General features: G+C 27.7%; 1 protein-coding gene across 4 annotated transcripts in view; it reads left to right on the top strand.

Annotated features, from left to right (window-relative positions):
- Positions 1-25,022, top strand: part of LOC129961992 (calpain-C-like) — an 85,993-nt gene that overhangs the window by 51,814 nt on the left and 9,157 nt on the right. For all 4 annotated transcript variants that reach the window (XM_056075647.1, XM_056075648.1, XM_056075649.1 and 1 more), the window contains exons 6-18: positions 3,934-4,008; positions 6,258-6,349; positions 6,656-6,733; positions 8,410-8,582; positions 10,671-10,789; positions 12,203-12,295; positions 13,789-13,907; positions 16,371-16,416; positions 18,549-18,614; positions 18,711-18,768; positions 18,884-18,942; positions 21,415-21,483; positions 24,604-24,682. In XM_056075647.1, the coding sequence (XP_055931622.1) occupies positions 3,934-4,008; positions 6,258-6,349; positions 6,656-6,733; positions 8,410-8,582; positions 10,671-10,789; positions 12,203-12,295; positions 13,789-13,907; positions 16,371-16,416; positions 18,549-18,614; positions 18,711-18,768; positions 18,884-18,942; positions 21,415-21,483; positions 24,604-24,682 (1,126 nt within the window). The remainder of the gene's footprint in view (positions 1-3,933; positions 4,009-6,257; positions 6,350-6,655; positions 6,734-8,409; positions 8,583-10,670; positions 10,790-12,202; positions 12,296-13,788; positions 13,908-16,370; positions 16,417-18,548; positions 18,615-18,710; positions 18,769-18,883; positions 18,943-21,414; positions 21,484-24,603; positions 24,683-25,022) is intronic.

The raw sequence follows: 25,022 nt of genomic DNA, 5'->3' as shown, positions 1-25,022 counted from the left end.
GATGACCATCAACAAGGCGCAAGATAAATCACTTCAAGTGTGCGGATTGAACTTAGAAATTTCGTGTTTTTCACATGGCCAGTTGTTAGTTGGATACTCACGAATCGGACAGCCAAGAAATTTATTTTTTTAATTTAAAGACAGAAAAAAAATATTGTCTACCTTAAAGCAGCACTTAAATAATAAAGTAAAAAAAAAAAGAATAAATATTATTTATACTTCTCCTTTATATATATATATATATATATATATATATATATATATATATATATATATATATATATATATATATATATATATATATATATATATATATATATATATATATATATATATATATATATATATATATATATATATATATATATATATATATATATATATATAATATAATATAATATAATATATGTAAGCATTATTTTATGTGAAGCAGAATGCAGTTTGAAGACAGTGAAGATACTCTTAATTTCGTGACGTCGTTTTATTTCATTTTGAAGAAGCAGGCATATGTACAAGCGATGAGCACACAGAACGACACAGAAAGGAATGAGGAAAAAGCTCTTGGACATTTTATCCCTGGTCTTATATAACCTGAGATTTTGATAGGGAAAATATTTCTTCATAGTTTTAATATATAATGAGATTTCGATAGGGATTTTCGTTACACGCGTTGAAGAGGTAGGGGAAACACAGGGAGATTTAAAAAAAGAATTTGTCTCATCAACGGTATTTTGTCTCTTCACGCGGAGTGTGAGAAAGTTAGGCTTTTAGCCGATTCAGCAACTTTACAAAGCTTCTCTTGAATTAATTAAGTAGAGACAGTGGAATTGGATCACGAAATAAGAGAATATTTTATAATGAAGTTACTATGGGATAAATTAAGATAAAATCTTGGAAATTAATTAAATTGAAATTAAAATTTAAAATATCATTACACACACACACACACACACACATACACACACACACACACACACACACACACACACACACACACACACACACACACACACACACACACACACACACACACACACACACACACACACATGTATCATTCAATTTCAATGAATGTATTTATTATCGTCAATAAAATAAATATATCGTTCTTTCTGTCATCATTTCTAATTAAAAAAGGCAGCTATTTCAAAATTCAAATGATATTTCTAAAATTATTTCTTCTTCGGCAGCAACGCGCTGGGTACCAGCTAGTAAGAAATTAAAAAAAAAAAAATTAAATACTTTTCCCTTTTTTGCCACATTCAGACTTTAATTAAATCAAAGTAACATTTTAGGACACTCTATATTATTCGATCAATGTAGATTATAATAACGTGGAATACAGCAGATTATAATAAAGATTATAAGAAAGTACACTGAAAAAATGCCAACCTCTAAAAGTCAGAATTCTTCATTCAGTGAATTCGCTTCCTTTAAGGCAACTATTTCAATAGCATTTCCGCATTCACTTCCAAATTTACATGCATAATAATATGAAATATTCGTGTATTTCGCAAGTGCAACTCATTTCCAAATGCGAGGCGGGGAATTTTCTTACCAAACTCTTTTTTTTCTTATTTTATTCAGGCATACCAGAAACTTGTGAAATGTAAGTTTACTATGATGGAAATTCATATATTTAGAAATAGACAGAGCTGAAGAATTCTTCATAGCTTTCAGACGACGATAGTAAGCTGGAAACTGGTTTCTATTCCAGTCGGTGGGCAGTTAGATGAAAGAACGGGGAAGAATGTATGTAATGTACACTTGAAGAAAAAAAGAAAAATTGAATTCTGTAACCTGTGTATAATTCTTTTGTTTCGATTCAAATGGTAAGAACAGTAAAATAGTTATGGATTCTTTTATAAGATGCATCTAGGTGCAGGCCAAACGCATTTTCTAACGTAAATTTGCAACAAAAAATAATGAGATTTCTCGATCGAAACTAAAATTGCATTCTTTTCCAGTGTGTCTCGAATGTGATTAATTTTTTTCTTTCTCTTTAGAATAGCTAGCGGAAACGAATTGCAAAATAATGCAAATCATAGGTTGTCATTTCGAGTTTTTATTTTTATATGCAAATAATAATTATTAATTCTGAAAACCGAAAGAAAAATTGACTGCCTTTGAATTGTCCCGAAAATGGCTAAAATTTTTTGTAATATTTTTTATAATTTCGTTTTATTTTGAAATGTTGTTAAATATGATTAAACGAGCCACTGTCTTCCCCCTAATTTTTTTAATCAATTTTCAAGCACCAGACACAATAATATCTAAATATTTTTAGATAGTATTCTAAATATTTCATATATGTGAATATTTTAATTCATTTTTAATCCCAATATTTAAAATGATGATTTTTCAGATAAAATTCTTCACAATCTTTCTTACATGTGATAACTGAATTGTAAACTGAAGTTAAAAGTTTTTAATAGACTTGAATTGATTCATAATCATATTTTTTATCATGAATATATATATTTGTTACTTTAACATAACAGCATTTTTAAGTTGTATTCTATTGTAGCTTGAATGATTCGAAAAAGGTTATATACAGAGTGCAGCATTCTGTTACACCAACAATTTCTACATTTGGAACTTGCTTACTTTTTGCTTACTATGCTGTCACATTTAAAACGCTTTTCAAAAATTTTTTATTACATTTTTGATTAACAAAAAAACCAAGCGAAATTTTGATGTTTTACCTCAGTAACTTCGCAACATATTATCCCACAAAAGCCAATTTTACACCACAAAATATTTCCAAATAATACCAATTTTATTTCTGTATGGTTTTTTCTTTAATTTTTATATTTTTCAAAATTAATTGAAACGATTTGTAACAATGTTTTTTTTTCTTGTAAGGAAATTTAAACCAAATTCCTAAAAATCAACCTAAGGTAGCAACAAAAATTTTTTTCACTTGTGTGCTTTTGTTAGTGGTAATATTAATTCCTGGGTTAAAAAATTATTTTTTAGGGGCTAATTTCTGATTAATTCCAAAGCAGAATTCCCTCTTTTCTCTTTTGATTTTTTCCTAATAATGTTTTTATGAAGCACTATTTCTATTATTTGAGCAATTTTAAAATCGTTACACACAAAATTTAACAGTTGATACAATTGAATCATACTAATCTAGCCTTCAATCTTATTATTTCATGATATTCAGGACTAGAAGTTCTAAATTTAAGCAAATGTTTTGTTGAAGCTGATTTATTAAAGTTATTTGATGAAGCAATTTATTCTATTAGTCATTTTGAATTTATCTAAAATTCACAATATTGGCCTGTATACCACATGGTATACGTTACTGACACTTGTAGCATGAATAAATATATTACAATGTATATTTTTATACATACACACATGCATACTTAATCTTCTTCAGATTATAATTAATTAATAATCAAATAGAAATAGGTCAATAAGTCTTGGGTGTATATTTCTAGGCATTTATGAGCTGCAAATCCAACGGTCTGGCCTGTAGAATGTCAACATGCACCCTTAACTTTATTATTAATAGAGAAAATTACGGCTAATATTAATAAACATGATGAATAACATTAACTGTAACGCACGCACACAGACACACGCACGCACGCATACACTTATTTCCTCTTTTATTTATTATTGATTTACAGCTAAAAGTGGATAAGTGAACAAACAAAAAAAGTAAAGATTCTTCATGACTCAAGTTGTTGGAAAATGTCATTTGCATTAAAAGAAAAAAATGCAGTGCACATAAGTATCAATATGTGTGCACTAAATATTGTATACGATATATTAATATGATCTTTTTTCTTTTCTAGAAATGACTTTTTAAGTAGCTCAAAATCCTTTTTATCTTAATCTGGTCACTTCAAGCTATATACTAACAATACATCTTAAAAATTTGATTATGTGTTTTTTAAAAAATTATTGCTATATTCTTAGGTAAGAAATCTACCTGAAAAATTAGCTAATGGAATTCTATTAGGAACAAATTATAGAATACTCTGCATCGACAAGGTAAGACGGAAACCTCTTTTTCCTTTTTAGAGCACTACATTATTTCATTTAATTGATATACAATTCAATGAATCTCATTATTCACTTCTAGTGAAAATTCCCAGGATCTAAATATGGTAATAATAAATTTTTAAACATTTCGTGTATGATTTGATATAGAAATTTAAATCACTATTCTTACATAAAGTAACAAAGAAATTACATTAATATTAATAAATGTAATTTATTTTGTACTTCTATATTTTTGTCTTTGTATGTTTATTAATAAATGTAATTTTTTGTAATGTATATATTTTTTTAAAATTTACATCTCATGTTTATGAAATTTATTAGATTATAATTCAGTTCATCAGTGTAAAGTTTTATACGATTCATGTTATAGTGCTGACAGGAGTGGGCTAGAATGGTGTAGATGACTTGGGTATGTCCGGCGCGGTGTGTGTGCTAGGGGGTGTGCCACGACTATAATATTTTTGAATTCGTTTTACCTTCTTTTGAGTTAGGAATTAAAAAATCTGAGAATGGGCTGAAAGTAAATACTATAACCAGGGTGCAATTTCACTTCGAAAAAACATTCGACCTACACGTGAGGAACGCATTATATCTGGTTAAATTGATCATTTGAATTAAATTTTCGGAAACCTCACATTTTCAGTTCCTAAAAAAAGATGTAAAATTGCGTATTTATTAATAGAAATATCAGATATTATTTAATAATCGTTGGATCAATTATAGCTTGTAACACTATCGTTCGTTACTATTATTGTTTACTATGGAATTTCCTCTGTTTGGGAGTTCTGCGTACTCAGAAGGTACCTGCATTGATAGGAGATGCAGAATAAGCAATCAGATTATTCCTTATTCCGTTGACGTTTGAACAGACAAAAATTTTTTTACAGCTTGTGTCGGGGTGCAGAAAAGATAATGTATATTATTCCAAAAGACCACTTGTACCGCTCCCAAGTGAAAAAAAAACCAGAATTGGTGTGCCAATCTCGATGATGCGATACCAATCTGCGATGATTACAGATATACATCCTTACATTTTACAAAATGCCATGTGACTTGCCAGCAGTCACGTGTTAAGCTTTATATTCTTTGGATAAATCAGAGTGCTATGAGGGAAAGAAAAGCATTTCAGATGATCCACTAGCACTCCCATCAACTATATAATATCGAAGGCCTCGATATATTGTCGGTGATTTTATACACTTTTTCTCAAAATAGAAGTCCACTGGAATGAGATCATTTTATGTTTTATGTTAGCATCATCTGTCCTATCGGGGTTATCTCAGATATGAGGATGAGACGTTTCCAGTGTGGTGGTTGGTTCTTGTCACTCTATTGGGTATAATAACAGCGTGGGGTTGGCTACTCCTTGCCGATGACTGGATTTGTCTCTTACGGAAGGAGTTGTATCGTGACCTGTGATGTCCCTTAGGATCAATCATTGTTCCCTCCGGTGCTGTTGCAGTGTCCAGACCATTCAATTTTTTGGTATGTCTTCGGAGGGGGGGGCTAGTTTGTGGTTACATTATTACCATAATTAATAAATTTCTGGTTGATGGCTCTGTGTTTGTTTTATGTTTATAAATAATAGGAATGGTTCATTCATATTTGAAGCAAACTGTCGGAATCGGAGCAAAAGTGTCCAAAATATGATATCCAGTCTGACGAGCTCCATGATGTAACAATGTTGAAAATCCCAGAAAATATTTAAAAAATGTACCAGTTCTGTTCTACCTTCTTACCATTTCAGAGTGTAAAGTATGTTTTCATACAAAATTGATATTGTTTGAATATTTCTCCAATATCAATTTATCAACTTTATACCTCTTAGTATAAAATTTAAGATCGAATGCTACTTTTTGCTTGGCGGTACTGTGAGAGCTTTCATGATTTATCGTAGATTCATTTTGTTTTACTGTAACTTTTATGATCATAATTGTCAGCGTTGAAAAGGACCGGAGAAAGGCATTCACTGTATATCCAATGTAATTAGAAACTAATTTATTAAATGAAAATAAAAATAATGGTGATTTATTTATTATTAATTTGAATAGTAACAACTCATTTTTACTTCATATATTTAATAATTGCTGAACACCAGAATGTTTATACTTTTTTTTACAAAATATCTCAGTTTAGTGATTTGTATGTTGAAACAACAACAATAAATTATTCCATGTTTCTTGTACAACTAAGTTTTTAAAGAATTTGTATTTATAAATCTAGTTTTGTCTATACAGGTTGAGACTATAAATGGTGACCAAATACAACTGGTGAAACTGAGAAATCCTCTCCCGACTTTATCAGAGTATGTTGGTGCCTGGTCGAAAGAGTAAGATTCTTAATTTTATTTTTAAAAAGGGAGATCTAGGAATTCTTTGTTTGTGATTGTATGTAATTTTTGAATTATCATTGTCTGTTAATTATTGAAAATAGAAATAATATGAATGAAGGAAAAGATAAAAATACAAAACAACATGAAATGTCATAAATATCCAAGTATTTATAAGAAAAATAACTTGAATTGTTATATTAATTTAAATAGCGAAATTTCAAGTTGGAGGAATTTGATTTTAAATAGCTCAATTATTTTAAATAATTAAAGCGTTAAATGAAAGAAACTTGTATTTATTTTTAGTTCTTTAGAATGGGACAAAGTTTTAACAGAAGATGTCGAAAGGCTGAATTGCAGAAATTTAAATGAAGGAGAATTTTGGTAAGAATAAGTGATTTTCTAATTCATTATTGCATTAATTTGATATTATAATAGTAATTTAAAGGTAACGTTTGAAATAATTGTAGCATTATAAAATATTTTAAGTAACGTTGGTGTTTGGAAGTATTTCTATTTGCACAATGCTTGCATTTTAATAATATTTATTTTTATTATATTTTGTGCATCCTTTTTATTTTTTGTGTATATTTACTTTTATTATATTTTGTGTGGCAACCAGTTTGATTTCTGATGCCATAAAATTAGTTTCTTTGTGAATGGCAACGTTGTTTAAAATTAGTTAGATATCCATGGCCGCACAGTGTTGCAGGCATAGTTTTCTGTATTTTTATTTATGTGCCGTCCTCGTCTTGAATATCAAAATAAATTGTTTATGTGTGCAAGACTTCTCTTCATTTTAGTTGAAAGTGACTAATAGATATTTATTCAATAAAAAATAATATTATGGTGAAAGCGAACAATTTTACATAATAAAAAGTATTATGTTAAATACTTTAAAATACTAAAAGCTTCTTTTTCTTAAAATTTTCAATAAATAAAGAGTTTTTAAGAACTTCCTAGACTTTTGTCCAGTAATACTATTTTACTAAAAGTTCATTTTAATTTATTCATAATCTAATACTAAAAAAAAACTCATCTGATTATTATAAATCAAAAATATTTTCGATTATTAAGATGACACTTACTGGAGTCGATGACACGATGATAGAGTTACTGGAATGTTATTCCATTGAATGGTGAAATGTTAGATAGCTTAATATTATTAGTACTGACATTGGAATATTTTTTCATTACGGAATTACAAATTTTTCTCAGCTATATTATCAAATAAAACGAATGGTAGTGGTAAATTTAGTAAACATCATTTTATTTTGTGGAAAAATATCAGTAAAGAAATTCGAAATTACTAGATTTCAAATGTTTTGCACAAGCCGGAATTTCAAAGCCATATGAGAATCGAGATAAAAAAATATATATATATATAAATCTTTATTACAATCTCGCTCCTGTCCGAAATACTTCCAATTTCATTGTTCCAATCAGAAAGACAGGAAAAAAAATACCGAACTTTTGAAGCTCTCCCATTTGAATATTAAATTTAATTTATTTGATTGTTCTTTACTTTAATTTATTAATTTAAATTAATATATAGACAATACAAATGAAAAAAAAATATTGAATAGAATAGTTTCTACAATATTAGTACGCATCATATATACGGCCTAGAGTAGACAAATGAAATTATTGCTCATTTAAATTTCTCCTATAACATGTTATTTTGATTGGAATGTGAGTGATTCGAGATTGTAACTTATATATATATATATATATATATATATATATATATATATATATATATATATATATATATATATATATATATATATATATATATATATATATATATATATATATATATATATATATATATATAAAGTCTCAATATTATCAAGCTTTTTATTTATTTACTTGATTGATTATTTTTTAAATTTTGGTTCATGAAACTTCTTTGAAGTTTAAATAATAGTCGATTAAAATAACCAACTATTTTTCTTCAGTTCAATATATGAATATTATTTAGAGATAATTCTACTGTATAATTCAATATAAATAATTTTAAAAATTTGCCTTGCATATTATTTTTTGTATCCTTTAAGGATGACGTATCAAGATTTTGTGAAAACTTTCACAAGTATCGAAGCAGTACATTTAGATGCAGAGACCAGCAAAGATGAGCCAACACTACGAGCGAAAGTGACTTGGCAAATGAAAGTTTGGCACAGTCAGTGGCAAAAAGGAGTTACGGCCGGTGGATGTAGAAACAATTTAGGTAACTCTAAAATTATTATGTTTTTAATATTATTCAAGCCTTACTTCCTTATTTATTAACTCTATTTACAATATTTAAGCTTAATAAAATTCCTTCTTGCAGTTCTGTTGAACATATTTTAATTTCTCGTATTGTGAATTATAAGAGAAAATATTGCAATCGTCAAAAAAAAATTCAAACTCGAGATTAAAACGAATCTCCACTTTTTGTAGCGAATTGTGATGAGCGAGGATAGAACCTGGGACCTTGTGGTTTGCAGCCGAGTAACAAGACAAAAGCAATTGCCCGTGTTTCGTAGCTGTTAACTGGCTTATAAGCTCTTCACCACATGTTCAGATATCTCCAAGCCCAAAAAACGAATTTTTGGAATTATGTTTGTCTGTTGGAGAACATAATAATTCAAAATACTTTGAGCTGGACGGACGAATAGTATGTGATGCTTACACGAAATATGTAGATTTCTATCAAAGTTTGAACGAAATCTATTTAGAAGAAGTTTGCTTGTCCGGTTGTCCGATTATGAATATGATAATTACAAAATGTAAAAGATAGATAAAATTTGGTACAGAGGTTTAGCATCTAAAATGTAGATCCACATGAAATTTGGAACCAAATTCGTTAAGGGGTTGACTATCTATTTGTATGCTCTTTTACATGCATTTAAACACAAACTCACACCCATAATGTACTGATAATGCAATGCAATGATAACTCAAATATGCAATAACATAAATAAAAAAAATTTAGTACGCGATCTTGTGATTACAACTATTGTTCAATTTTGCTTTACTCAGTCAGTTTTGTTTACAAATTTTGTTTTTAATCAGTGAAAAAAAAAAAGAGGATGGAGCCGTTTTGAATAAATTTTGGGTGTTCTTTATTGTAAACAAAGAACCCTCTTTCATGTGAGAAATCTAAAAATAAAAATCTTAGTGCTCGCGGTATTACGGGGCCTGATTCGGGGTTCACAATTTTATGCGGCGGGAAAAGGGAGGGATAACGCCTTTATTAGAGAATATGCGAAAACATTTCTGTGAAACTATTTCCATTGGTTGTAGATCCAAGTGAAATAAAATGATGGCGCATTTCGTATTAATCAAAGTAAAATATTTATTAGTTGTAAACCTTTATCAAGTGGAGCAAAATTGCAAATTTCAGTTTGCACAGAAATAGGTTTTCAGGATTTTTTTTTAAGTTTTACTTTTTTAAAGCTTAAAATCATATTTTTTTTGATTCCCATAATTCTCATAGGCCATATTCGATGTGATATTTTAGATGATGTTTAAAACTTTTCTTTTATAATTAATATCTGATCGGCATTGAAAAATATAATAGCGTGTATGCAAACTCTAGCCAATATTCACTAAAATGTATTAAAATTTGCATTAAAACATTGTACGTCGTTTGTAAAAGACTTTTTTTTTTTGCTTCAGTCTTATAAAAAAATACCATAATGCCTTGTGACTATGAATGGTAAGATAAAGGAATTGTAAAGGAATTGAACAAGCGATAACTTAGTGATTCATTTATCTAATATAAATTCTTCAAAAACGTATGATAATGCACTTATGTGAATAAAAATTCTTAAAAATATCCATGATATTATTGTTTGCCAACGGATTCTAAAACCATCCGGGCTTTGGTGCATGCATTAGGCTGGGTTTAATTCAACAAAATAGGGGTGAAAGGAAAGATGAAAGGAAGAGATGTTTACATGTATCAATCAAGTAAATGTCGAAAATGCACACATCCTTCGCCATATCCCTCCTTATTGAGATCGAATGTCGAAAAGTGGTCATCTCAGGATACTGAAATAAACAATAGATTAATGAATGGCAAATTTCGTAAGCACCTCAAAATATTATTAATTGATTCTGATAAAGGCTCAGTTTCGTGAAATCTATATATGTTGCTGTTAATTTCAGTAGAATAATACCTTTTGCCCAACAGGAAGAGATCGCTTCCAGTGGGATATAAAATGGGAAATTACCCTGCTTCTTTGATTTCATATGATTACAATTTACATTTTGTTTTGTTTCTTACACCTTTTTGTTTAAACCATCGATTTTTCTACTATCTTTTTGACAGATTCTTTTCACATCAATCCTCAGTTCCACATAGTTTTGCCGGAAGCTGAAGAAGTTGTTATTTCTCTTAGTCAACATAGTATCTTAGAGCCAAAAGTTATAGGATTTGCTGTGTTTCCGGTAAGAATATTTTAATATAGAAAATACTATATATATATATATATATATATATATAAAATATAATAGAAAATAAAATATCGCTGTTACAAGTTCATAATACAATAATAGTATTCGTATAATAGTAAAGATAAGAGTACAAATTCGAAATTATGTCTAGCATGAAATAATAATAATACGTTTGCCATATCTATAGTTTAATTCAGTTCAGTTGTAGTTATGCCCCGTTATAAAGAAGCATGGAAACTATTTTGAAGTAAAACTCGCAATTCTGAATTGTGGTCTGAAGAAACTTGAGCTACACAACTTCTTCAAGCTTCTGCACCAAAGAAACGGAAATATATTTAATTTGATCGATTTAATGTACAATAGATCGTCTTATATGGTGGTATTTCAGCAGAGTACAATTTCGGGCCTAGCACCCTCCGGCTCTACATCTGAAATATCAGACCAGGTCATTGCGACTCCAGTAAAATCTGTTGTAATATTAGTTTTGCGATTTTTTAATTCTTTTTTTACTTCGGTTATGTTGAAAAGCAAAGTTGTGAGTTGGCACTTCTCTAGTTTCCAATTATCATAATAGTTAAGGAATATTGTGGATATTTGTCGCTGTTAGTGAAGTTTATCTTGACCAGTCTTTCGAAGCGAATTTGTTCATAAAACCTATTGATTTTTCCCATTCAAGATTGGTGTATTTGGTGTATTTTTTGTAAAAAATCAAAACTTTTATCTCATTTTTAGTCCTTTTTGAGTTCAGATTGGTCTATAAAAAATAAGTACACATTAATTAGATTAATATCCCAACTTTCATTGAAAAAGATTAAACAAAGTAGTCAAGGTTTTTTTTCTCTTTTTTTTCATAATTCCTGATTAAAAGTAAAAAAAAAAAAAAAAAAAAAAAAAAAAAAAAAAATGGAGATGAGAAAATTGACATAAATTTGATCCGAATTTAAAAATATAAATATTATTGTAAACTGAATTTTAATCAACAATATGTAGGAGCATAAGCAAAAATTTTTTTCTAAAATTTAAGTATAATTCTAACAGCAATCTATGCATTATTTATGTAATTATATATGGGTGATTACATAAATAATGCATAGTCCCAAATCACTTATTCCCAGTTTTCACTTGAAAATTTCCAAATCTTATTATTTTAGATTTTAATAATTTTTTACTAAGTTTGATTTGCTTAAGATGAACTATTTATCATTCATCCGTCTTTGCAAATTTTATCATTAGATTTAATTTAAATTATAAAAAATATCATTTTTGATTATGGATGTTTTTGATATTGTACGATTTATATGGGAGAAATTATTTATTTAATTAAAATTTTCTTGAAGGATCATGTAATAAATTCATAATAAGTTATTTAATGATTTCGATTTAATAAAGCATTTCGTAAAATTGCAGATGTGCAAATCACTTTCAGTCGAAATGATGGACAAAGGATTCTTTAAAAAGACGAAATCTATTTATAGTTCTGCATATAGCAATAGCCGACAAGTAAGTTGAATTTATTTATTTTTTGTGAACTAAATTAATTTACTTATTTTAATTTATTTTTTATTATGAAATTATTATTTCATTTATTATTCTTAAATTATTGTTTTATTACATTATTATTTAATCGTTTTAATGAAACAATTTTTTACTTAATTGGAATTTTTTTCTGGTGCTTAAAATTTACATAGAACTAGCTAAAAAACTAGTTATTTTTAAAAGATAATTAAAATTATATAAAATAGATTTTCTGATGTGGACTTTTGAAGTACACTCTTTTTTATAAGCTATGCAATTCTTAATGTGTATGAAAGAAGTTGAACTGTGTTTAGTATCGTTTAATTATATTGATTGACAAATTTCAACATTTTATTCATTTCACAGAGAAAGTATGTAAATTCTTAAAATTTTAATCGAACTATTCTTGAAATTGACAGTCAAAATCTTGGAACAGGTGGATAATTGCTATGATTTGCCATGGTAATGTTGATATTTTCCAAAACTATTATCTCATACAAATGGATTTTGCATTGTCTTAACACTAAAAAAAATATCACACTATTGATATAAATGTTATTTCATTTAAGTTTTTTTTATTTAAATAAATTTTTGAAATTTAATATGATACAGGATCTGTAATTATGTTTTGAATGCTATGATGAAACTCAAACTCATCCGTCAAAACATTCAAACGCGTGCTTTTGGTCTTGTTAAAATTAAGATATAAGAATTGCTTTCTTTGGAGATAAATTTCGAAGAAGGATTTTAATTAATAGTATATACAGTTTTCAATGTGTAACAGCAGATCGATTGGTTTAGTCAGTTTCATGTTTTTCAATAATATGGGCTTACAAGTTGATCGCCAAAAGCGGCTATTTGCTAAAACTAATTGCCTTCATACTAGGAATGTCGTAATGGAAGCATTTGAAATATTTATATTTATAGTACCAGTTGTAGTAGTTATCAGAGAAAAAGCAATGAGATAATGAAAAAAATTGTATATATTTTTGGAGACAACATTTCATGGATTACGTCTCTCATTTCTACATGGATGAAAAGTTTTTTCACAATGGTTAAGAGGAACATGCTTTATCCTGATTGGTTAGTTTGCAATTAAAATATATTTTGTTGGCTGTTTTTACAATTTGAGATGTATTTGTGGCGAATAATAGTGAATTATTCTCATATTTGACAAAAAGAAATGTCATCACTATTTATGCACTTTGATATTAAAAGTTAATATGTTTCAAATTTTGAATCCAACTAGGGCAATTAATGCATAGCATATTTAATTATTTTTTCTATTCGAAAATAAATTAAATATGAATAATGCAACTTCATCACTATCAGAGAAAGTCAAAAGCACAACATGTGTTTGTACTTATTGATTGTAATATTACTAAAGTTTTTAAAAATTTTGTTTTACGTTAATGAATTTGTAACAAAATCTAACTGTCATCAAACAAATGAGTCATTCAATAATATTATTTTTCCAGGTTTCTGGAAGAGTGCATTTTGAACAAGGCAGTTACCTCATCATACCCACCACATTTGATCCGGGAGATGAATCGAGTTTCACGCTTAGAGTGATTTCCAACAAGCCAATAAAACTTAAGTATGACTTCCGAGATATTTTCATTGCATTCTATAACATGATCATTCGTTTTAGAAAAAGTCACTATTACAGGTATATCGCTTAAATAAGTACTGTTTTAGTTTAAAATAACTTAATAAAATAATTTATTACCTTAATTACCTTATAATTGTCTATTAGGTTAGAGCATGGCATAGGAGAAGTAGGTTTAGTTTTCTTTCTCTTGGTTTCCTTTTATCCGTATTATGTAAAAATTAGCAAATTAGTATTAGTTTTCTTTCTAATAACGGTTTGTCATTGCCGTCGAGCTAACAAATAAAACATAAATGTAGGTCAATTTACTCTAAAAGTACTGCAGGAAGGTAACCTCTCCCACTTCCCATATATAGGAGCTATGTCATACTGATAAAATACCACACTTTCTCTTTACCACCTATCCATGATTCGCGGACTTGGATTAGAAACATCACCATGGAGTCTTTTTTTTAATGGTTCGGAATTTGTTTTCTTTATTCATTTCTGCAAGAATTATCGATAATTAACCAAAATAGCCCCGACCATAAGTAACCCTACGAAAACCCCCAAATTCAAATTTTGAAAAATATTAAATAACAACATAAAAATATATCAACATACAAAACTTACATTTCAAGATTACGTGAAATACTTCGAAGAAAATCCACATGTCTCATGTTCGCATAATTTTCCATTAATGCTCCCGGGCATCGATTAAGCTTATTTCTTGATTTTCAGCATGATATGTAGCGCGAATTCAGCGCATGACTATCCGTCATGATCTGGAAATATCCATCACCCAGCAATGATTTTAGACGTTATTTGGCTATCGTTACTATGTACTTCCAGTTGTGTTTTCTGTTACTTTGGTTCATGCCTTACTATTTTTCAACAGAAAGGCTTTTTCCTTTTTAGCAATGCAATTTTATTCAGTTTACCATTATTTAAAATAAATTCGGAATGAATTTAGATCAGATTTCATTTGCTTTATATATCTACCTTAAGTAATTATTTAAATAATTTTCTGACATTATAGCCCAGCGTAGACTACTGTAGATTATTATCGTAGTCATATAATTTCCACTTTCATAATACCTGACCACAATGTATTGTAAAGCAGACAATGTAAATATTTTCCTGTATATAGAACTTATTTTTTACTCCGGAAAGCAATTTTGTCGAGGCTATTTTGGATAGAACTATTTTTCGGAGATCTTATGTCTTGGGCTATTTTGTCAAAGTATCAGAATGATCACATCATTGAAGATAAGCACTGTTGCTCAGAAGAGGTAAAATTTTTAATTAAAGACTGACAAGTGATGAGATGTATATGTTTCATATTATTCTAGAATCCAAACATAAGTGAATATGACACATGCACACACATACATACTCAGCATCGTCTCACTATGAGGTAGAAATGGAAAAAAATATATATATGGTTAAGAGAACTGAAAGAGGGATTAATATTTGTGGTTCATAAGCATAAAAGTAGTTTAAGCTATGCTCTTTTATGTAATAATAAATTTATACTAATAAGACATGTTTATTTTTTATTTCTATAATAGTACTTACCTCACAAACAGCAATGTATTGTTGCTTGAGACTGAAATATTTTTAATAATTTATATGCGTATGTGAAAAAATTCAATTGTTTGTGTCCTTATTTTTAGGATATATTTAAAAACAATGGTTGAATAAGGGAAAAGTTGGGAAATTTAGTTAAAATACATTTTTTTAAATTATGGAACTCGGTAATATTTGTTTTATTTAACTTTTTAGTCAATAATTAAAAATCTTCAATTTTATTTTAAGACATATAATTTTAATATTTTGAGTATGTCTATATCATCTCATTTATGATATCATCGTTTTTCTAAAGAGTTAAAATTCTTAAGTGTATTTATTGGAATCTTTTGTGATTCCTCTCTTTGTTTAAAAAAGATGTTTCTTTATTTTATTTTGAACTAATTTATCAATTTATAAATATTATTAAAAACCGTATGCTTATTTTTAAAGCACCATTTTCCCTTTTATTTCACGATAATGTTTTTTTTAGTGCAGACTATTTCCAAGATTAAAATTTAGTATAATTGCTAATATTTTTTGTAAATAATTTTAAAGATAGCTTTATTTATTTATTTTGTTTTTTATTCTATTTTAAACGATAGTAATGTTTTTGAAAAGGGAATTTATATTTTAAAAATTTAAAATCCTAATAGTGAAAAATAAACATGAAAAGGAAATTTCTTTACCAAAAAGATGAAATTAATTTTATAAACATAAAAATAACTATGAATATTAATTAACAAAAATATTTTTACAGCTCCTGGAGCAAATGTTCCTATTTTAATTTTTATAAAACTTCCCTTAGATTTATTTTAATCAGATAATAAGATTGCAAAACTAAATGGTTGAATTCTGATTAATATACATTTCAGTGATTTTTAAAAATTATTTTTAATATAGATTACTTGATTGCAACCCTGCTGTGTTGAAACCTGCAATAATGAAGGTAATAAAAATGTTCTTTCAAATCGTTATTTGTTCTTAAACGAAATCGCTGTCTTGGTTTTAATTATTTATATGCATCTAAGAATTAAAAAATGTTTCTTTAAAAAAATAAATTCTTCAAGCATTGAAAATGAATTTCATGCTTCTTTATAAAGTACATTTATTAAAGTAATTGAAATACATTTGTAAATAATTTTTACTGAAGCACTATGGGATTCAGAAAATTTAAGCTTCAATGATTTGCAAACTGATGAAAGATATACTAAGGAAAGACGAACAATAAAGGGAAATTTGAGAAAATATGTTTGTTTCAGTTTTTTAATAATAGAAAACGGAAACATACATTATTTTTCTACATACCCGTCCTGGACTTCAACGCATTTTTTTCAACGTTTCACAAGTTTTTTGATTCCGTCGGGAAAAAAGTTTTTCGGTTGAAAGTCATCGGTTATCACCTCAATGACTTCTTCATCGGTTGCAAATGTTCTTACCCTTAGTTCTTTCTTCCTTGATCCAAACATATTAAAAGCGAAGAAGTAGTAAGGTCTAGACTGTACTTCTTCATCGGTTGCAAATGTTTTTATCCTTAGTTCTTTCTTCCTTGATCCAAACATATTAAAATCGAAGAAGTAGCAAGGTCTAGACTGTACTTCTTCATCGGTTGCAAATGTTCTTACCCTTAGTTCTTTCTTCCTTGATCCAAACATATTAAAATCGAAGAAGTAGTAAGGTCTAGACTGTACTTCTTCATCGGTTGCAAATGTTTTTATCCTTAGTTCTTTCTTCCTTGATCCAAACATATTAAAATCGAAGAAGTAGCAAGGTCTAGACTGTACTTCTTCATCGGTTGCAAATGTTCTTACCCTTAGTTCTTTCTTCCTTGATCCAAACATATTAAAATCGAAAAAGTAGTAAGGTCTAGACTGTACTTCTTCATCGGTTGCAAATGTTTTTATCCTTAGTTCTTTCTTCCTTGATCTAAACATATTAAAATCGAAGAAGTAGCAAGGTCTAGACTGTACTTCTTCATCGGTTGCAAATGTTCTTACCCTTAGTTCTTTCTTCCTTGATCCAAACATATTAAAATCGGAGAAGTAGTAAGGTCTAGACTGTACTTCTTCATCGGTTGCAAATGTTCTTACCCTTAGTTCTTTCTTCCTTGATCCAAACATATTAAAATCGAAGAAGTAGTAAGGTCTAGACTGTACTTCTTCATCGGTTGCAAATGTTTTTATCCTTAGTTCTTTCTTCCTTGATCCAAACATATTAAAATCGAAGAAGTAGTAAGGTCTAGACTGTACTTCTTCATCGGTTGCAAATGTTTTTATGCTTAGTTCTTTCTTCCTTGATCCAAACATATTAAAATCGAAGAAGTAGCAAGGTCTAGACTGTACTTCTTCATCGGTTGCAAATGTTCTTACCCTTAGTTCTTTCTTCCTTGATCCAAACATATTAAAATCGAAGAAGTAGTAAGGTCTAGACTGTACTTCTTCATCGGTTGCAAATGTTCTTACCCTTAGTTCTTTCTTCCTTGATCCAAACATATTAAAATCGAAGAAGTAGTAAGGTCTAGACTGTACTTCTTCATCCGTTGCAAATGTTTTTATCCTTAGTTCTTTCTTCCTTGATCCAAACATATTAAAATCGAAGAAGTAGCAAGGTCTAGACTGTATGGTGGGTGTTCGAGCACTTCAAATCCCAACTACTTAGTTTTTTCATCTGTCCGTTGAACAGAATATGGCTGAGCGTCATTTTGCTGGATATTCAATATGCAACGGATAATATATGCAACGGATATTCAGCCATCTGAAGGACTATCTTGAGATTTAAACTGAAAACTATGCTACCACTTAACTATAGGATGGTTTTTTTTTTTTACATAAAAGTCTAGTTTTGCCTCCATTCTTTCCGTGCAAAGGACATGTATTTTTTAAAACTCTTCATTGATTTACAATGATCATTTTTAACCCATATTTTTGAATCATTCTGTATATGTGTAAATGTCTTCTAGTCAAATGGCTGATATATACCTTTTGGAAACAGAAATATTTATAAAATTTCATTTATAATTCATCTTTCCTGCAGTTTACAAACTATCATGTATAATCTTTCATTTTTATCAAACATTTCCAGGCTTCTCCATCTATTGAAACAAAAATAAACTCGTACGAAGGTATATTTTTGCAATTAGCTGATGAAGTAAGTTTTTGAAATTAAATATATTCATGCATTTAAAGAGTATTAATAATTTATATAATTGATAGTATACTAATATTTACCTTATATTTTTTGTAGCATAAAACATTGAACGCATTTGAATTGCAGGATGTCTTGGAAGTGTGTTTACCTAACGGTGAGTCTCTTTTAAATTGGTTTTCAATCATTTTTACAAATGTGTACAAATACAATACATTTTTAAAAATGTAATTATTTTTACAAATGTGACATTTATTAATATTGTGTTCCAGATTATGTGAAAAGCTGTGCAACTTTAGAAGTATGTAGACAAGTGATTTTAGCTCTTGATGTATCCTTTTTGTTTTATGTATGGATAAATTTATTATTTTTTATTAATACATTATACTTATAGTGTATTTTAAAAACAACTTTATTGATTATATTTCTTAAAAATTGTGAATGAATATTTTAGAAAATCTATTACGTATAGTCGTATAATACGCAACAGAATTTCTCATACACTGGGTCGTGATCCCACATGTTGTAGTATTTCACAATCATGGAAAAAAATAAAAAAAACGTTTGTCAATATCAACTAATAAAGATAATTATTTTATTTGGGGAAAAAATCAATGCAATACGCCGAATAACATTTAACTAATAAAAAATTAATTTGTAACGTCTCGTATATAAAGTGTAAAGAGAAAATTATGTAATAACAATAAAAAAAAATTGATTTCGATATTTTGATGAATGTTCATCTTCCAGATTTCCCTATTTTTGGAATAATATCGGTATAATAATAAGATTCCTCAAAACCGTATCAAGCCAAATGGCTGAAATGTGATATGCCTTCTTTATCCTAAAATTGAAGAATTTTATCGAATTTTAGACAAAGTCTTCAATGACAAATTCTCTATCTGTCCGTCGATATACATGAAAACATGATAACTAAAAAGGAGCGAGCTTGATTCGTGAAATTCTGTATGTTATTTTAATAATAAAACTGTAATTGTGCGTCACATTTTAGGCGAAATCCGTTTATGGTTTGTCTGTTTGTAAATATGTAAATATTATAGCATTAAAACTCAATGAGCTAAAAGGATGAATTTCGATATATTATCTTTACACCAACATTTTAGTTATGAGTCTAATTTTTGAAAAAATAAAATCGAAAGGTAAACTTTATGTCTATCTATTTCTCCAAATCATTTCTATTTCTATGTCTCCAAAATGTATAAATATATGGAAAATATGAAGAGAGATTACTTTCAGCTGGTTACTTTTATTTAGCTTTGCTTATTTATATTTTATTAGCACATCAATATATATAATTGTTCACTGCTGTCTGTAACGCCGGAAAAATTTAAAAATATTCCCGTTCTTTTGATCTGCGTTATCGGCAGTGAAATTTGAACTTCTGTTTTGATATCAGCAACTGGGACATATAATTTGAAAAGATTTAAATTATTGATGCTCTAATAAAGCTAAACATGAATGAAAGTTGTTTATGGAGATCGTAACCCATTCCTCACATTTCATTTACTTTTTTATTTGCTGGATTGTTGCAAAGTTTAATGAACAGAGATTTACATTTTTTATTATTTTATTTGCTAATTCATAATATACTCACTTAAGTAGGAGGATATTAATAATATTTTCTTTCAGCATTAATCATTTTATGTTTAAAATAGCATTTTTTTATGTTAGTGGATCACTGTTTGTTTCAGTCAGATTTTAGTAATTAGTTTTGATTTGAGTTTCTGTGATCTCTACAGATATAGAAGATCCCTCTACAGAGAAATAATAAGTTTTGATTTGAGTTTCTGTGAGCTCTATAGATATAGAAGATCCCTCTACCAATCTTTTAATGTTACTATATATTTAGATTTAACATGTATTATGAATAACACTTTTTTATTTCTTTGAAATTCTTCCATTGTGCCTGAAATTTGGCTGCAACATTAACCAGTTAATCTGTCATAATCACATCCGAGATATTGTTAACGGCTCAACAATTCTTCTAGACTGCCACACTCTCTAGTTTAATAATACCTGATTAACGTACTTTAGTTGTACTTTATTTTTTCTTTTATTATTGGCAAAAATTACTCTAAGGAAAGAATGGGTTACTGGGAAAGTTCAAGAAATTCTGATATTATTGTATCTCTATTAATAATAGTGGAGACCGTGTTCGTATCTGTGTTTGTATGTTGGAGCTCTACAGACTAGATCGCTTAACCTAGAGATACCAAGTCTGGCAAAAATATACTTTGTAATGTGGAAAATATATATGTAAGAGTTATTTTTTAATTAAAATTTTATTTATAATTTTAATTACTTAAAAATTGTCAGATTTTGGCATTCTGTTCTGCTTTGATTCTGTTTATTATCTGTTCAGTATGCATGTGGAATAAGAAAATGAATATCACGAAAGACAACATGCAGTTAAAACGGGAGTATGATGTCATGGGACTTGACACAATTAAGAAATTAAACTCCTAAAACTCCATTCATTTACGCAATAGGCAGAACATTTGTAGGACTATTGAAATTACCTGCCTCTAATGTGTATCACAGTTGGGTTCCAAAAGATACTTTGTTGAAAGAATCATGAGAACTTAAGTTATGCATAAACGATTTAACTGAATTGAAAAATGTAAATAATTTCATTGAGCTAGCTGGTCTCCAAAGGTTGCTAATATTTAATATAACTTTGTAAAAATAAAAATCTGACTTTTCTTAATATTATTAATACAATACAATAATTTAATTTTTGTTTTGATTCAACATTTCAAAATTATTCTTTAACTGTATCTAGACTACTGGTAATGGAAGATTAAAATTTACAGACTACAAAAATTTGATGTGTAGCTTAAAGCATTGGCAGGTAAGTTCATTGGGGTAGTTCATTTGATAATGGCACATTACAAAGGAATTTAATTATGTGTTTATTTTAAGGATATTTTCTTTTGGTTGATTAAATAAGTGTAGTATATTTCCTTTGATATTTTGTTTCAATTATATATATATATATATATATATATATATATATATATTGTTAAAAATGGCACAATGATGTGACAATTTGCTAAGAGAAATGAGGTCGGACTGATATTTTAGTGATCAAAATTCTAGAATTTTCCGGGTTTTTTTTTTTCAAGCCTGAGCAAAAGTTAAAAATTAACAGGCTTAGTATTGGACAGTAGGTACTCCAGCTCTTGCTAGGTGTTTTAACTATTTAATTCTTACCGCAAAAATGTTTGTTTTCATTTTTGTACTTCATTAATCAAATGAAGTTTTTAAAAAATTCACATTGTTCTCGCTTACTCACTGATACCTAAAAATATACATATTAATCACACTTACACACTCAAAAATATTTACATTATTCTCACTTACTCACTGATACCTAGAAATATTCATATTACTCACTCATACTTAAAAATATTCATATCATTCACACTTGCTCACTCATACTTAAAAGTATTCATATTACTCACACTTACTAACTCATACTTAAAAGTATTCACATATTATAAAAAAACCTTTGATATTTGGTAATGACAACAGAAATAATTTAACAAAAATAATTATTAAAAGGAATTATTATTCAAAGGAATTACGTTAATATTCAAAGGAATTATTATTATTATTCAAAGGAATTACGTTAATATTCAAAGGAATTATTATTATTATTCAAAACAATTACGTTAATATTCAAAGAAATTATTATTATTATTCAAAGGAATTACGTTAAAATATTGTTTGCTCTTAAGATAGAATAGTCTACACTCTGGCTGTAATAAGGTGGGGAGTAAAAAAGCTATTTTAAAAATTTAAATCATAAATATAAATTATTAGAATTTATATATATATATATATATATATATATATATATATATATATATATATATATATATATATATATATATATATATATATATATATATATATATATATATATATATATATATATATATATATATATATATATATATATATATATATATATATATATATATATATATATTATTTCTTTATATCAATAAACAAAACTTAAAACCATTGCTTTTAGAAAAATTTTCACCGCAATATCAATATATTTTTTCAGTCCCAAGTAAAAATAAAACTTGTTTTTATTTTTAAAGTGCTAAGCATTACAATGAAAACTGCACTTATTCTTTGAAGTTTCTCAACACGCGTGCGACTTTTTTTTTTTATCTCGAATTCTCCGAAGAGTGAAACACCTCTCAAGTACGTAAACCTAAAATGGCATTTAGAAAAAAAAAAGTGGAGAAATGACAGTTAACAACAAGATAAGCTGCCCCACACGTCTCTTTATTTTTTTTGCTCTGAACTATTTCTGACAACTTTCTCCGAAAAAATAGGTCGTTGGCAATAATCTAGAAATAGCCTTTCAGTTTTTTTCCTTCCTGCCTCTTGAGGCAAATCCCGTTGGAGCATTTCTAACAGAAAGTTGAGGCATCATAAATGATGAGGACAAATAAAGTAAACAATTTTTTCTTATCTGCAAAGACGTCAATATTTAGAGCTTTTTTGTGAGACTTCAGAATTTGGAATTATTTAGAATATTTATTTTTTGAATTTAATTTGACCAGTAAAAGATCTTTAAGTATCTATCTCTTTATCAAATTAAATCATCATCTCTACTATTAATAAAAGTGAATGTGTGTCTAATGGCAACTGACAGGAAAGATCTTTTGCCTCCAATTATCACATTTGAAAATGCATTTATTGCATGGCAGGAAAACTCATTATCCATACGGAATTTCATAGCGATTTTTTTTGAAATTTTAATTTATTAAAAATTAAAGAAATTAAACTCTTTTTTAGTGATATCTTCCGAAATTATTATATAAAAGTCATTTTTACACACTTTAAAAGGCAAAAATTAATTACATTTTTAACGATATAAATTTGTTTCCTGTTCATTGTTCCACTCATCTTCATAAATTTTTAAAAATACTTTATTATAAAATATATTTAAATATATTTTAATTTGCAATAACACTTTTCATTGTTACAATGAAATTCAAAGCATTCTTATAGTTATTAGAAATAATAAATTACGCTTTTCGTTTTCGCTGTTAAAGATAACAAATGAAGATTCTTTTATTTTCATATTCTTCGGCAATAATGTAATGAATTTTACTTATTTTCGATATCATCCATTTTTTTTGCGTGGAATGAAGTTATTTTTTATTTTTTTCTTATTCTATGGAAATATTGCAATATATTTTACTTATTTTTTATTTCATCAAATTTTATGGAATTTAATATGCGAATAATGTTTGAGATATTAAATATGTTAGGAAATATATTTGTCAGCTGAATGATTAGAATTCTACTATTTAAATCTTTTTATTGGTACATTTTAATTTAACTAATATGCTGTTGGTCGTAAAATATACTATACCATTTTAATGTTGGAATTAACTGTGTATTTTGGGTGGGGAAAAAGAAAGTCAAATTGTTTAAAAAAGCATGCAGTTTGAAGATGCCGACAGTTACGGCATGTAATTTGACGCCATTAGGGATGTTTAAGTGCATAGTGCACAGATTAAGAGCAAGGCTACTAGAATAATAAACACATTTCAAATGTCTATCACAATTTTGGAGTTTAAATCATGAATATCGAGTTATGCATAAGCGATTCAATTAAATAGAAACTAATCACTAATTTGGGAATGAGTTGATATAAATAGGGAAAACATTACTTAAATTTGTAAATTGTGTCATTTACTGTACGTATAAAGGAAAAAATAACAAATTTTTTAGCCTTTTAATAAAAAAATGAATAATAATGAAATACATTTCATTAAATAACGATAAATAATTATTACTATTACTGGATATAAAGATTTATATTTTTGGACAACTATATTTTGAGCATATTTAGTAACTATGCTGATTTTGAAAAATTATGTGTTTAACTGATTGTATTTTGCTATGCTATTTCGATTTTTTGAGTTAATGGTTATTTCAGGTTATATTCAGGGCTCATACAAAAGGCACTGGTAGTGTTTTTAGAGCAGAGAAGCTGAGAGATGCTTTAATGGACATAGGTAAGTTTGAAAGATATGAGAAAAACCTACGTATTACTTGCAAATAAATTTAAGAAAATCGCCTTCCTGAAATATTGTTTTCTTTTAAATACATTTTTTTTTACATCCCTAATTTAAGAAGGCTCAATGGCTTGTAGTTTGCTGGTATTAACATGATTAAAAGATTCTTTGTTAGGATAGAAATTATTTGGGTAAAAATTCAAGTTGCCAAAATTCTCCAAAAATTGACTTCTGTTAAAAATTTGACTTGATTGATAAAAAATAAATAATGATAATTATTTTTGAAAAGTTTTCACTTATGAATAATGAAGTTATTATCTGCATTTATATTAATGATTAA

The sequence above is a fragment of the Argiope bruennichi genome, chromosome 2, assembly GCF_947563725.1.
Source record: "Argiope bruennichi chromosome 2, qqArgBrue1.1, whole genome shotgun sequence".
In the NCBI taxonomy this organism is placed as follows: Eukaryota; Metazoa; Arthropoda; class Arachnida; order Araneae; family Araneidae; genus Argiope; species Argiope bruennichi.
Note: the sequence above shows the minus strand (reverse complement) of the source record. Positions and strands in the feature narration are given on the sequence as shown.